Genomic DNA, 16392 nt, shown 5'->3' with positions numbered 1-16392 from the left:
CAGATTACACACACACATACACACACATATCAGTCCCCTAAAAAAACCTAAACTATAAATTAGGAACTGGGAAATCAGTAAAAATGTCCCATCTCACAATCTCTAAAGAAAGTGAAAGTTCTTCCCTGGCCCACGTTCCTTCTTCTCGCTTCATTCCGATCTTACCTGACAGTCCACGTCGTCGTCACACACCCAGCTGGCCGGGATGCACGAGGAGTTCCCACACTGGAACTCACTGGGACCACAGGAGGACGGGGCGCACTCCAGCTCGTCGGAGCCGTCGCCACAGTCGTCCTCGCCGTTACACACAAAGTTCCGTGAGATGCAGCGGCCGCTGGCGCACGTGAACTCGTTGGGAGCACAGGTGATGTTTCCTGGAGGCAGATGGGAAGAAGTTATATTTTATAAGTTTGCAGGAATAACAATAACCTCAACTTTTTTCCTCATGTATGCACCTGGTTTGTAGATTCCTGCTTCCCTGAGTAAAGTGAACAATGAGACAACGAGGCAAAGTGACAGGTCATCACATTTTGATTGACATAAGGCCGACAGATAGGTGTGTGTGTTTGTGTTGTGCGTGTCTGTGTGTGTTACAGTGGAGCCGTGGTTCAAACCAGTGAGATCTGCTGCTGCAGCATTGTGAGTATAATGATGCATAAATAAAACTCAACAACTGACTCACAATACTCATTATTTTAGGTGAAAGCACTGAGTCGGTCTGATGTATAAACATTGTGCGTGTGTGTGTGTTTGTATATTTAATTCTCCTCGTTAAAATGTTCCCAGCATGCAACAGGCTGCCTCACTGTTTTCTGTCAGATTTAATTATCTCAGTTTGTGCAGGCGGAGCTCGAAGACATGGAACAGTGTTTAGGATAAACAGCTGCAGGACGAGGAGTAACTGATGCCCTCATCACGTGCATGAATAACAACAGCACGTCTCCTCTTCATAAAAAAAAGAAAGGATGATTGCATCTTTAAAAGCCGAAGCAGCGTTGTGCGTTTGTGCAGAAAGTTGTGTGTCCTTGCACAGAATGAAATCAGATGCACAGCCCTGAATGATTTAGTCTGATTCTCATCCTGTGAATCTGGAGGCACCACCTGTAAGTTAAGTTGCTGCAACAACCCTGATTCTTTCCTTAAATTAAATGGCTTCTTTGCAATATAAATAAATAAATCTGCTTCCTGCTGGTTTCAGGCATATTCCCCCAAAAAAATGTATAGTAAACTTCATTCATAAAACTATTTTCTCATCAATGTTACAACAAAAGGAACCGAGAATAACAAAGAAATATGTAGATAAATAAAATGTGTCTTTGTGAGTAGGAGCCAATGTCGATCATTCGTAAATGAAAGTTTGATTTAACCTGTTAAAGCTCAACGTGGAGTAAAATCCTCAATGTGTGGATTCAGGCTCGGTCGCCCTTTGTGTGTTTGTTGTGACTAGTGTGTGTGTGTGTGTGTGTGCGTGTGCGTGTACCCACCACAGTTGACCTCTTCCTCTCCGTTGTCACAGTCCTTCTCTCCGTCACACTTCCAGAAGATGGGGATGCACTGAGTGGATCCGGCTCCGCAGCTGAACTCGTTCACGCGACACGTCCTCATGTCTGAAGACAGACAAACACACACTCAGTCATCAGGGTTATATTGTGTGTTTCTGTTTCTTTTCTTAATTAACACATGAACACAAATCACTTTGTGCTGCAGTGTCTGTTTGGGCAAAATAAATAAAAATGAAGGGGGATTAATTTTCATATTTAATGACAGAGAAATGGAAAGTTGTTGAGGCGACAAACTGTCCAATAAGAAAAGTTTCTCTTCCTTCTTACTTCAGTGGAAGCAGCAGGTTGTTAATTCACATCTTACATATAGTAAGTCCATCAAATACACAAAACTTTATTTTGTGAATTCTGTTGCGAGAAAATAAACTTTATTCTAAGCAAAGTCTGAACCAGTAAAGTTTGTGATTCCAGTCTAACAACAATTTGGAAGATTCTAGACGAAAGAATTAAACTACAGTCATCAAGCAGCCACACCTCTAATTAACCAGTTTTACTTTGAAAGTTGGGACATTCAAGATATATCAGTTGAAGGAGCAGAACCAACAGGTTGACGTGTGACGCTCGCTGCCCTTTGTGCACCGAGGACTAAAATAACACGAGGACGGGGACACAGGACAAGCAGCTGTTATTGTTGTGGCAGATTAATGGTTTTGTTGAGCTTCGAGTTCCCCGACACAAGAAAGAGGTTTTTACTTTATATGAATTTTAAAGGAGACATTAAAAGGTTTCTAGTGCGTTAGATTTTAGTGACTGTCAAAGTTCTGCAAATTTAAAAAGTCTGGAGCGAAGGAAGCTGCAGAGAAAACACTAAAAACATCTGAGTGGTCCAAAGCTTCAGGGCATCGTGATGTCACCAGACACATTTACATAATAAGCCCAGAACTCAGTCTTCCCTTCACTTCAAATCTGTAACGAGGAGGCGAATAAAACATGAGGCGATATACAAGCTCTGGAGCCAGTTGACCAATCAGAGCAGACTGGGCTTCATCAGGAGGTGCCACTCGCCAGTAAAACCAACAAAGAAGAAGAAGCGTTTCAGTCAGTGGCTGAAAAAAGGAGCCACAGCAACAGACAGTCCGAGGGAACAGACCTGGACTCACACGTCTGTAGATTTCCAGCAGACGCATGATCAGAAACTGAAACTCACTTCCTTAATTCAACACTGATGCAAGAACCCAGCACGAGTTCCAAACACACAATCGCAGACACACACACAGACACACACTTTAAGATTCCATTCCCTGCTGCCAGGTCACATGCAACAGCTGATCAAACAGTTCAGAGACACAACAGCTGTAGTCGACTGGGTTTGACCTGCACGTACGCCACTGCAGCCAAACTGGAACTTAACACGACACACAAACACACGCAGACACACACCCTTTAACACGCGTGTGCAAGTGGAGACATGCACACGCAGGTTGTTCCAGTTAATGTGCACGAGCAAGGCCCAATGTCACAAAGTCAGCGAGGCAGAGATCAGGAGCAGCAGCAGGAGTTCGATTCATTCTCAGCAGGCGTCTCCTCTGAAGCAGAAGTTTGAAGAGATGGATTTAAAAAAGTATAAAAAAGATCAAATTAATCAGAAACAAATGTAAAAACAAGGAGTCAGAACTGAACCTGGAGAAGCAGCGTTCAGGTTTGAAACTCTGCTGCAGCTCAGTGGATTCAACTCAGCGCTGAAGACTTTACGTCTACAGACAAACCACCAGTTTATTCTTCCAGTTTTGAGCTGATACCAACTGGGAAGAACCAAACCTCCATCCATCACGAGGAATATTAATGCATCATCAGTCACTTCATCTTTTTGCAGCATCCACACTTTATTTCCTCTTTGTCAAACTGCAGAAACTCTGGAGCTCCTCCCGGCACCGAGCCTCGAACCCTGAGCAGCTCTACAGATTACAGCGCGCTCTTATTTTGGCGGAGAGCGCCGCAGGGGCCCCTTCCCAGTGGTACAACTGGGACCTGCACTGTTTTCTTACAGGTAACTGGTTTATTTCTGTGCAGAGAGGCTGCGACAAACATCACAACACAACACAAACACCCTGAGATGGAAGTATGGAAAACGATCAGACTTCACAATCAGAGACTCAAGAAGTGGTTGTATTATTAGAGACCTTCATATCAATCATATCTCAAGTTGTATGCATTATTTAGTACTTCCATTAAGAGAGTAGTGAAAGTCAAACTGATAAACAGCTGCTGAGAGTTTTTCTTTATTTTAAGATATTAATAGAAACTGCAGCAAAATCGATTTGTCGTCTTAACGCTGTGAACAGACCTGAGATCCAGAGTTCAATAACAGAACCCTGTGATGAAACAGACCAGGACGCAAACATCACACCAACAAGTGATCGAGCGTCTTCCTCTTCCCTCTGATGTTTTTATCTCCGACGCTCAAAGTCCATTTGTCTCCTCGTTAAAACACCGACTTCAGGATTCAAACACTTCCGCTCACAGCTGGTTCCTCAGATTCCAGCTCAGTGAGACCTCACGTCACAAAGCAGCTCGTTACTTCCTTTTAAACAACTTATTTATTCTCCTCCACACACACCCTCCACCTCCTCACTGAGTTTCTGCAGCAGAGTGAGATATTGTTAAAGATTCAACACACAATCGTAAAAAGAATCCAGCTGCAAAAGGAACAAACCAAGTGTCTGCTGGACGATAAACCGGAAGAATCTATTATATTTAATAATTCACTCGTCTGGATGTCCAAACAAAAAGGGGGGGGTGTCTTGTTCTGGATCAAACTGAACCATAGTTCGGTTTGTACGATGCTTTATGAAACATTTTAAAGTAGACGAAGCATCTTTATTTCATATTTACGATCTCTGATCATAAAGAGAAGAGCACTCATACAAAGTGTTTTTAAAAACACCAAGCTCTCGATTCAAAGAACAGAATCTGATTTTACGAGCTTGTTAAGTTCAACCCCCCCCCCCCCCCCCCCCCAACAGGGACTCTCTGAAAATTAATGAAGACGCAGGTTTCCTGGTTCCTGGTGGAAAGTTCCTGTTTGTGGAGAAAACAGTTTCATAAGCTGCTTAAAGCTCAGAGAAGCTTTTTTTTTCCTGTTAATCCTCCACAAACAATACAAGCAAATAAAAAACCTGAAGGGATTCCTGACACTGTGCACTTACATGCTGCCGACAAGTATAAAGACTCATTGTGTCTGTGGAAACAACACAAACACCCGCAGATCCTTCACTTAGCGTCGTGTTTACAGTGACAGGGCACGTGAGGAGGTTGAGTAAACTGTTCCTAGGTCAGCTGGCTGTTTGTGTGCCTCCTGTGCACTTCTGCATTAGGGCTGCTCACGCTGTCTGACCTCCTGAGGGACACGTGCACAAACCCTGGGTTCACACGCTCTGTTCATCATGTTCCACCTTGTTCTGGATCTGCATTCAGATATTTGTTCAAAGTAACTTATAAATAATACCTTTACGGATAAAAATAAGAACGTCTGTATCGAGAGGATATTAAATATCTGAGGTTTGAGCCTTGAACCTTCCATCGACACATTCCCAGAACAAAATCTGACCTGGAATCTGTAAATTGAGTTCATCAGAGAAGGAGACTTGTACTCACGGCAGATCTCCAGACTCTCGTCCGACCCGTCCTCGCAGTCCGGCTCCCCGTCGCAGTGCCACCTCTTCGGGACACACTGTCCGTTCTGACACACAAAGTCCAACTCTGCACACGTCTTCCTAACTGGAGAGAGAAGAGAATCATCTCAGAGGAGAGTCTCACACAGACGTCATATTCTCTCATGAGCAGAAGAGAAACACAAAGCGAGGGGAGAGGAGAGTTATTCTCACACGTCTCATAAATATGAATAACACGACACCTTCCGCATATTCTTCCTTTCAAAGGTGAAAAGGTTTGAGAGTTTAAATTTGACAAAGCACAAATTTTGCATTGAAGATTTCAAAGTGAACCTTTTGAGATTTAACTGCTGCATTCGTTCATTTTTAACTCAGGAGGAGGAAGAAAAAACACCAAGAGACAAAGTGAAATCACAAGTGAAGAAGGGAAACTGTTAAAAATGATATGACAGCAGATGAATATTTAAGAATAACTGGGACATTTCTATGGAAGAATTGATAATTAAATGCAACTGCAATTTAAATTCATCTGATATCTACATTAATACAGTTTTGGATGCTCGTGATTCACACGCATCACGTCCAACAGCTTCGAGCTTCCAGCAGCTGAAGAACACGCAGAGAAGGAGGACGAAGGAGAAGAAGTGAGGGACAGATGGTTCTCAAGCCGTCGGAGGACATGACAAGTCGTCCACACAGAAGACAGGAGGGAAAGGATGAGGTCATCGGGAATATCAACGACTTCCTGTCGGATTACACAGTTTCAACAAGTTACTGGTTTCATCCAATTCTGTTGGGACTTTATTTTGAAACGTCTACAGGAAGTGTCGAGTTCCTCTGGCTGCAGGGACGTCTGTGACAAAATAAACATTAAACGGGTTTTACCACCTGAAGCATGAAAGTATTTAATCTGCTGTGCAAAGAAAAACCCTGAAGGAAGTTTCCAGTAAATCGATGTCCGAAGGGTTTTTTCAGGATTTCTGTATTTTTCATAAAAATCGCCCACACTGCGATCAGCTGTTCTTTTCCTCCACCTCCCTCCCTCCCTCACGCTGTTCCATCCTCCCTCCCAGTATCATATGACCCAGATAGATGCGCGACAAGAGAATGGAGAAAGAAGGTCTGTGATACACAGCGACGCTCACTCCTGTCGTATCCATATTTAGCTCTGCTCCATCTCCCCCCCCCACGTCCCCAGGTCATTCTGTACCGAGGGATTCTGGGAAGGTTTATTGGACGGGACAGTCGAACATCACATGACATCTGTCACGCAACAGCCATGTGAGCGGAGGTGAAGAACCAGGTTTCCCCGTGAGGCGACCTGTCCACATACATCCCACTCGCTATATAAAGAAGTCTAAAGCTATTTGGTGTCGGCTCCTCCCTCACTGGACACCGACGGGTCCAAACCGCTGTGGTCGGGGCCACAAGCCACCAGCTGTTACTGGTTTTCCCATGAGAACAGTCAGTCCTCTGTACGGACACTGGTGTGGTCAGCGGCTCCCAGTGTTCCCAGTTCTCACCACAGGAGCTCTCGTCGCTGCCGTCGCTGCAGTCCTCGTCCCCGTCACACTGCCAGATGGACGGGATGCAGCGGCCGTTCCCACACTGGAACTGGCTGGCCTCACATTCCGTCTTCGTGCCTACACAGGAAGCAGAAGAAGAAGAAGAAGGAACAATTAAGTGTCAATTGTCCCAACTGTTTTCATCAGCATCGTTTACTGTCTGTTTGGATGCAATTAGCCACCCCCCCCCCCCCACGGAGCAGTGATCTCAGTAATGCAGTTAGAAAAGGTTTAAACAGAGCAGAGGGTCTGTGCACCAGCAGCTCCACAGCAATTTGATTTCTTCCTCCTAAAACAACCGATTCTCATTTTCTATACAAATCAATTATCACAGCGGAGATAAGACGTCCTTGAATTAAACAGTGTGTTACACTTAAAGACACACACACACACACACACACACAACTGATGTGTGGATGTTTGCATTGCAGCTAAAGTGGCATCAATATTTTAGTGGAGACGTAAACTCCAGTGACCTGAAAGCGTCTCCAGGTCAAAGTCTGTTCAACAGTTCACATCAGAACTGTTTTGCATTTCACTTTTTACATCTTTTATATATTTTTATTTAGATATGTTTGAGTCTAAATAAATGTAACTTGTATAAAGTGAGTAAATAAGAAGTAAATATATATTGTTTTTTTATTGCTTTTGTTATGTGTGTTGTATTTATTGTGTTTTTATGTTTCCATGTTCATTTTATGCACCAATAACCAGAGCAAATTCCTGGTAGGTGTAAACCTACATGGCAATAAATACCTTCTGATTCTGATGAACCGAAGCTGAACAGGAGAATAAATCAGTAGAGAGACAATAAACTAAATGAAGTAATCAATCTGTAAATTACTTTACAAACAAATGTCCACAATTTGCTGCTTTCAACCTTTTAAAAAGAAGGATTTTCTCACTTCGATTTATTAAATGTATTTAGATAAAACCTCCTGGGTTTTTAAATATTGATTTCACTTCAGCATTAATATAAATCTCCTTCTAATCTGACCCGACACATTTGGTTAATCCATCCAGTAGTTTCTACTTAATCCGGCAAACTAACAGACAAATGAACAAACAGATGAAACTTAGTGAAGTAAAAATAATCTGGAGATTAACTACAATCTGAATAAAGTATTGACCCTGATTCTTAATTGAAGGAAGTGAAGGTTTGTTTCCCCTTCGACAGTAGAAAGCAGGATTTCCACTGTGTCCCACAAAGTGTTTGTTGCACAATGTGCACGATGTACAGTCTGGTGAGATAGTGACGACTCCGGCTCTTTAAATAACCGTCTGCCCTTGACGCCGGCTGTAGTCTGGACTGAGGCTCTGTTGGTAAGTGGAGCAGAGAGATATGATGGAAGCTGAGCAGAGTGATGCCACCGAGGGGTCGGATATCTGTCACTAAAGGTTCCACTGTTAAAGGTGTTTGCTCAAATAGGAGATAGAATAACTGGGGCAAACTTTGGGGCCATTAACAAAACAATAACTCATGTTTTGAGGAACAGAACCTGGAACTACTTTGTCCCAGAAACTTTGTTCAAGGAAGTAAAAGTTTCCTGCAGACAGTCTTTATTCAGATTAGCTGCTAAAATACCAACAAGCAGTTTTACTCCATCAAGAGACTTTGGCTTCACTTTGGGAATCCAACGTCTTAATTTAGAGGCCATGGTGGAAAAACACGACCGCTCAAGTCAACAGGAAATATCTGATCACCGGTTCAGGACTCGCACTCGCACCCCGGGGCTGTAAATTAATGTTGGTTTTAATCAGAGAAACATAAAAGATAAAAAAACAGAGTTGAAGCCGAGGATGTCGAACTTCCTGTTCATTTTAAAACATGGAGAAAAAAGAGCCTGAGTAGTTTGGATGGTGGGTGTCTGATGCTGTAATCAGATCAAAAATAAAAATCTTAAACAAAATCAAATTTCACTTTTTACCACGGCTTTAACTTCAATCCAGTGGAGAGTCCGATTTTCCTGAGGCCTTAAATCCCCCCCACACGACTTCATCCCCAGAGAAGCAACAAGCTCTAAACATGAGTCATCATCATGAGACGTTTCATGACAAAGAGATTTTCAGTCCTGACTCATCACAACATCGCCGACGCCTGCTGACGTACAGTGAGGAGCTCGGAGGGGGGGGGGGGGGGGGGGAAGAAAGAGCCTCAGGCTGAGCTGATGCAATACACAAGTTCATATACTGATGTTTAACAAACCTGTGTCATTCAACTAAAGACACAAAACCTGGCTTAGACACAAGCAGTCGAAACAAAAACTCTGCACAATGTTCCTCCAGTGGAAAATCTCAAAATGCTTCATATCTCTAAACTCTGTGCAACCAAAACTAAAAAGTTTATGCAAATCAATACATTTGAAGACAAGAATTTGACTTTTTTCGTCATGTTTTGCTAAATCAACACAAAACATCTTGATTCAAAGGATTTTCTAAATATGAACAGAATATTTCTTATCCTCCGAGAAGTTATTTGAACTATGCAAATGTTTTTATTGTTGGATTCAAGCCCTGAGCGCTTCTGAGTAACTTCAACACCTTCTGCAAGTGTGATGTCATCAGGAGCAGACAAGTTGATAAAGTGACCATTCTAGCAAATATGGTTTTAATTTTAGATTAATTTAAAAAGAAGAATAATGGAACACATAATCCTCCGTTGCCAGTTTTCAGGAGAGTTCATGAAATACAAAGTATGTCAACTGCTGCCGCACAAATGTTGTTCACCACAATATTAGTTTTGGGATTCGATCCCGAGTTGAACGGTTCAAACTATTGACAGAAACATCACTGATCATTTTCCTCATCGGTTTCATCATTAAACAGCCTGAAGGTGTGAACGTCAGCATGAAGGATTACTGGAATAACAGTTTATCTAATGGGAGGGGTGATGGATGGATGATCATTACAGATTCCTTTGTAAAAGAAGAAAGGTTCACAGATACCCCGAGTGTAATATTTTAATGTATTTTAAAGACTTTAAAATTGAGATAAGTACACCACAGAAACTCTGTATTATGAAAATCTGGAACCAATAACCCAAGTTGCAGGGACTGGTGATATTCCAGTGTTTCCTCTGGAGTCCCTGTTCCAGTGTCTCTACAGAATCCCATCGACTTCCTGTCTGGAAACGTGCACACTCGGCACTTTGATCCAATCAGCACAATAAGAGACTTCTGTGGAAACTTTAAGTTTCAGACCTGCTTCCTTAGTTTCCCTCTGCAGCGTCAGCATTTTGAGATTTCCTCACCAACTCTGATCCAGCACTTCAGTTCCTCTTATGCAGATTTTAAAACCAACAACCGCCAAGGAGCAAGTTCTTCGTCACTTATTTATAATGATAATAAAACATTATCCTGAGTCTCATCCCAGTTTTGACTTAGTTCCTCTATAATTCACAGAATCTCTGTGTGTATGTGACTCACATATCGAGAACTACTCATCTTATCGGCTTCTCAATCAACTCGTCAAAGGCCCAAAGAAGAAAATAAACAAATACACATCATAGCTCGAAGTTTATTCTGTGCAACTAAAGGTTTTCATGTGAAAATTATATCAGTTGATGTCAATCAGGCTGCACAATAAATCAAAACTAGGCTTCTTACAGTCTCTTTCAGTTTGGGTTCAATCCCCAAATATCTCAAATCTTAAAGACTCAAACCGAGATTCAAAATGTGTCGATCACAGTCTCGATCCCCTGAAGAGCCTCTGGTTGTGATGCAGCGATTATCTGAAAGCTTCACCCCCCCCCCCCCCACACAGGACCCGTGGGTTTGAAACCACAGATCCAACAGGCGTGCAGCAGAAACAAACCGTCTCCCCCGCACGGCCCTCCATCATTGTGCGCTCTACAAACGCTGTCACACTGGAGGTCATGGTAATGCAATTTTCCCCAGTAACAGAAATGGTTGCAGAGTCCTCCTCCTCCTCCTCCTCCTCCTGTCCACCAGCCCCCCCACTTCAAGAGCCGAACGCAACCCCCCCCCCATAGCCGAGGATCTGGGTCTTGCACATATCACAGTAACCATGGAGGGAAAAAAGAAAAACATCCATTTTAATCAGGCCAGTGTTCACGCTGCCGCTCTCACTGGTATCTAACACGCGTGACGTCTTGTTCAAATAGACTGTGTGTGTGTGTGTGTGTGTGTGTGTGTGTGTGTGTGTGTGTGAGGAGATGAGAATAAGAACGAGGTGGTGGGTGTTTGCTACCCACTGTGTGTGTGTGTGTGTGTGTGTGTGTGTGTGTGTGTGTACTAGTTTTGATTCAGTGTTTCCCCCCAAAGGCCATTTTCCACGGTAGGTGGGAATTCAAGAGACGGGGATCTGAGACAAAAGCAGCCACAGCTCCCTGCTTCTCCCAGTTCTATATACTGGTTAGAACACAAACACTGCCGACACAATTAGTAAATGCACTAATAAAATAAAAATAAGGTTCATGCTTTTTGCAGATGAGGTCAGAGAGAAACTTCCACAAGAACCAAACTCCTTCAGACGAGCTCCTCCACCAGCACATGACGTGGACTCGATATGGATTTTCTTTGGGGTCGATGTCCCTCCAGATATTAAGGAGTCATATTTCTGATAAAGATATTAAACAATATGATTCTTGTGTTGCTGCTGCAATTGAATTACAGAGATTTTATTTTGAAAGGCTGTGAACTCGGGTCTCAACTCTCTATAACAGAAGTTCAATAAATCATTCAGCAACTTCAGGTTTCTGTTGACTTTACTTTTCACTGCTGCAGATGAGTTCAAGAAGTAAAAATGCATAATTCATCATCTGAATAGAGAATTCAATATTCAACCACAATGTTTTAACCATCCAGGGTAGACTCACCACGAGTCAGTGAAACAATGTCAGATCTTCCTGTAAAAGCCACAAGTTTGAATGAGGTCAACTGAGTTATAGAAGAAAAGGTGTTTTATTCCTGATGTCAGGGAGAAGAACTACACTACCCAAAATCCTCAGGTGTAATAACGACATCTGATTGGTGGAGCTCGAGGCTAATATGGAAATGATAACCACAAACGTGAAAATACCACAGTTCTCTCTTTCTAACTGCGTTTCTTAAACAATAAGAGTCAAAGGCTGAAAACCACAACAAGTTTAAATTCAAGAAGCCTTTAGTAGTTTCTTTACTCTTTATAATAATTATAATAATTATCCACACTCTTGTATCTTTGCCTTTTCTGCTCCGAATCAAGGTCAAACAAATCAGCCCACTCCCGAGAGGCAAGTTTAACACAAACACTGAACTGGTAAAGATAAAAAACACAACGTTTGCTGCTTCCAATTTCTCAAATGTTACAAATCAAATCTCAGACAGACTCACGTTGACTTTACTCTTAATTAGAGGCTCCTCAGTAGCTGCCCCCCCCCCCCCCTCTGGAACTCAGTCCCAACTCAGAGATCAAGTCCCTGAACTCACCTCATCAAGTGGATGTCGGTGTACGACAAAGGTTTGAGTCTCTTGAAAAGTGCGATACAAACAAAATTGTGTCGCACTTTGATATCAAAACTCTTATAACTAAACATAAATTGCCAGTTGCTCGTTTAGTTTGTTAAAGTCTGAATAAAAACCGAGTAAGAGTCAAAAGAACAGTCCCAAGAAATAAAGAGGAAAATCTGCACTTTAGAGAGAAGCTACAACCAAGAGGCTGGATAATGATTACTCATAAACAATACTCCTACTCACGTATACTACGATATACATGTACTGAAAATACTTTGATCATTTCAACATGTTCTTACAAATCAAAATCACCAGGAGACTAATAGTGATTAGTGAACATGGGATGTTTCCCTGATTGAAGTCTTCTGTCGTTAGGAAGTAGGTTCATGAGGCCTCCATTGACATCACCTGTGTCCTCCTTCCGTTCACAGTCCACTGTCCCCCCCCCCCCCCACTGTCCCCCCCTCTCCCCCACTCCGAGAATAAATAAATAAATGAGCGTCCTCACTGGGGGTGGAGGAGATGGAGGAGAAACCCACAGAGGAGGAGGAGAACATGTCAATGCAGCACCAGGACACATCCGGAGAGGACGAGGACAGAACCGGGTCTTGATTTCTAAAAAGGGAATTTAATGACCGATGATTGGACAAGAAAGAGCCGCGACAAGGACTCGATGTACGGGGGGAGCAGCTCCGACCAGCCGGGGCCGCTCCAGCCCCCCCCCAATTCTCATCATTTAAGACAAAACACTCCGAATAATCCACCATGATTCTAAACGCTGCGTTGAAACACACAGGCAGCGGTGCACGGCTGGTGTCGGTCCCCACAGAGGCGGTGAGTCGGCCGCGTTGCTCCGGAGGTGCACGAGCCCCGAGGCGGTCGTTCCTTCAAGGAGCAGCCGAGACAGGTGCACGCAGCTCGGCCACGTTAGCGACCTGGCCCCGGTGTGGAGGAGACTTACCGTGCACGTCCCCGGTGCTGTGGAGACACAGGAGCAGCAGCAGGAGGATCCCCGGGCTGGACGGGACCGTGTCTCCCGGTGTGGACCGGACCGTGTCTCCCGGTGTGGACCGGACCATGTCTCCCGGTGGATCGGTCGCTTGTAGCTGAGCTCGCGGGTCGCGTCCTCTCGGTTCCTGCCTCTCGCGCTCGGCCTGCTCGCGCTTTCAATCAGCCGGTTCACGCGCAAACCACACGACACGCACATATATATAGATATGCACGCGCACGCAAACACAAACACGGTCCAGAGGCGCTCGTGCGGACCGGACCGAGCAGCACGCGCCTCCCTTTGATGTCCCTCTACCACCACGCGCCGCGGCACGGCCTCCGGTAAAAGAGAGAGAGAGAGAGAGAGCGAGGGAGGAGAAAGAGGGAGGGAAGGAGAGAGAGGGAGAGGGAAGGAGAGAGAGAGGGAAGGAGAGAGAGAGAAGGAGAGATAAATAATCAATATTCAATAACGACTCGTATGATTAATATCGTATATTTTATTAATTAATTTAGAGCAGAAATCATGACTTCTACATAATGCTATACTGTAGATTTACATCCTGAGTATTTAACTGTCTTTATATCAACACATTTAACATACAGGTTATTATTATTATTATTATATACAAACTATAGATTTATTATCAAACAATCACTGTTGTTGTTATTGGTATGAAACAAAGAAGGCTATCGATCTATAGATTATGCATATAGAAATATAGATTATCTACAGATTGATCACATTTCTGTTAACTGATCCGTTAACCTATTTTTTATTATCTATATTGATATTATCAGTATATTGTATACATCTATATATCAAGACATGAAAAATAAGTATTCAATTCACAGTATTATTATTGAATTTACACAGAGTAATCTATAGAGAAGTATTTCTGGGTTGTGATATAATTATCCCCCTTGTGGGCACAAGTGGAATTGCAGGACCAATGGTGGAATTACATTTGCATACATTTCCCAAGATTCTCTGATTCTTGTTGATGGAGCAAGTGAAACAGGACCTGAGCAATAATACTATATATATATATATAAATACACATCAAATTATGACAAAATACATCATTATCATGTTAAGATATAAAATAAGCATAATCTCGTATTAATAGCAGTAACATTTATCATTTGTTTCATCAAGCCTTTTCAACATGTGTTTTGAAAGGTGCTGTATAAATAAAGTTCATGAATACTTCCTCTCAAAGTCAGATCCTGTCACCGACCTCAGCTCTTCACCCTCCATGTGTCACACGTTATTTCCCCCGGCTCTGATCCTCTCGCCTGTCGATGATCCACACGGCTGAGAGCTGCCAGCTTCTATCGGCTCCCGCAGTTTTTATCAGAGGATTGAACCTCCTCTTCAGTGATGGCTGCTGATTCACCCCGAGGCTTCTGTCCCAGATTTTGTTACATCCCCTCAAAACACACATACATGAAACCACTGAGCAGCTCTGTACTGTGGAAATGTCTGTGTAACCCACACAGATCTGTTTTGAATGGAATATGAAAATGGAAAATCCTCCTTTTCAGGCTCACAAGCAGGATCCTGAGAATCTAACATCCTTTTCTCTAATTTACCTGTTTCTGTCTGTTTGGGAAAATATAGCTTTGAAAAAACAACAGGCAGAATTTAGATTCCTCTATCAACATCCTATTCTTATGAACACGATGTCTTAGAATTTGGTACAAATCTTCAGTTGAACTCAACGATGAACTCATTTCATTTTGGTGGTGGAGGGTCAAAGGTCAATGTCACTGTGACCTTACAAAACAGGTTCTTGGTCTTCTAAACTTAACATCATCCAGAATTCGGAGTTTAAAGGTCAAGATTGATTGATGAAAATGTGAGTATTGTGGAGTAATTAAAAAAGAAAAGCTATTAAAAAAAAGTATATACTGTTATATTTTGTGTTTTATTTTGTTAGTTAGCCAGAAAAAGAGCTAGCTAGCTAACGACTAGTTAGTATTGTACATATTTCTCTTTCTCAGTAGTAATGGATGTAAAATAAGACTCACATGCATCAGATGTGTGAAATGAATGGCAGGTGTTTCTGTATTGAATACATAATGTGCGGGTCATTTTTCACCCATGTGTGTAAAAGTGATGTAGAAATACAAAATTTATGTTTGCTTATAAAGTAAGAAAGCTAAATTATGATTTGTGGTAAAATATATTAATGAATACTTAAAATAATAAATGATAAAATAAATTTATTTCAAACATATAACAAAAGAGTACATGAATTAACACAGGAAATGAACACGGGTAATTTTACCAATGTTTTGCATTAGAAGGGAAGTGATACAAAAAGGATTTCTATTCAAATGGTAACAGAGTAACATTTTAAAATAAGGATTTGTGATCAAAGTGAATCAAAGGGTTAAGTTGAAAGAATAACACTTGCTTTGTGACTTACTAATTAACTCCAACCTGGCTTTATGTAAATTTACACTTCAAAGGTCTCATTAAGCAAAGAATTCCCTGTCGTCAGTTTGCCTCAGTGTCAGTGGTCATTGATTCCTTTGATGTCTTAGATTTATACGATCTGAAGAGAAACAAGAGAAATAACAGAAAGTCATTCTGACCTGAACAGATCCATTAGTCTGTAGGTAGAGATAGTGATAGCGCCACCTACTGCCCAAAGGAGGTAGGCCTGGTTCTACAACAAACAGATACAGACTTGTATGAATAGTAGAAAGAAGTGTGTTGGTATAAAACTTATAATATAATTGCCGTATCAAATACAACCTGACCCTCAGTGCTGAAAGTGAAAGGCAAAAGAAAATGAAAACAATGTCTTGGCATCATTTCATTCTATATTAAAGCCGAGCTGTTGAATTGTGCTCTGTGCTCTTGTTATAGTTATTGACACCGGTGTGATACCCCACCGACCCGGAGGCCCCTTTGTGGTCCGGTCGAAAGATTACATCACCCCCCCCCCCCCCCCCCCCGCCTGGATGACCCGTACATGATGGTATGGATGTCGCTGTCTGTTATGAGTGCACTAAACTGGCCTTATTGATTATATATACACATACATCCACCCAACCCTTCGTGTGCTTCCTGTTTCCTGGGGAAGATTTGCCTGTGCCAATGTCCCAAGTTACCTGTTCTCCATGGGAGTGACACAGTGCGACCACATGTTGATGCTTCTAAGCTGCACAAGTTCAAATTTGAAAAAAAAAAACAACCAGA

The 16392-nt window shown here is 42.4% G+C and overlaps 1 protein-coding gene across 1 annotated transcript in view; it reads right to left on the bottom strand.

Annotated features, from left to right (window-relative positions):
* Nucleotides 1–13486, bottom strand: part of vldlr (very low density lipoprotein receptor) — a 28775-nt gene extending 15289 nt beyond the window's left edge. The window contains exons 1-5 of the mRNA XM_053411739.1: nt 13153–13486; nt 6697–6816; nt 5157–5279; nt 1485–1607; nt 166–374 (exon numbers count right to left, since the gene is read on the bottom strand). Of these exons, the coding sequence (XP_053267714.1) occupies nt 166–374; nt 1485–1607; nt 5157–5279; nt 6697–6816; nt 13153–13270 (693 nt within the window). The 5' untranslated portion in view covers nt 13271–13486. The remainder of the gene's footprint in view (nt 1–165; nt 375–1484; nt 1608–5156; nt 5280–6696; nt 6817–13152) is intronic.
* Between the last annotated feature and the right edge of the window lie 2906 nt (nt 13487–16392).

This window comes from Pleuronectes platessa, chromosome 19, assembly GCF_947347685.1.
Source record: "Pleuronectes platessa chromosome 19, fPlePla1.1, whole genome shotgun sequence".
NCBI classification, from domain to species: domain Eukaryota; kingdom Metazoa; phylum Chordata; class Actinopteri; order Pleuronectiformes; family Pleuronectidae; genus Pleuronectes; species Pleuronectes platessa.
This window is presented reverse-complemented; position numbering and strand designations above follow the sequence as displayed.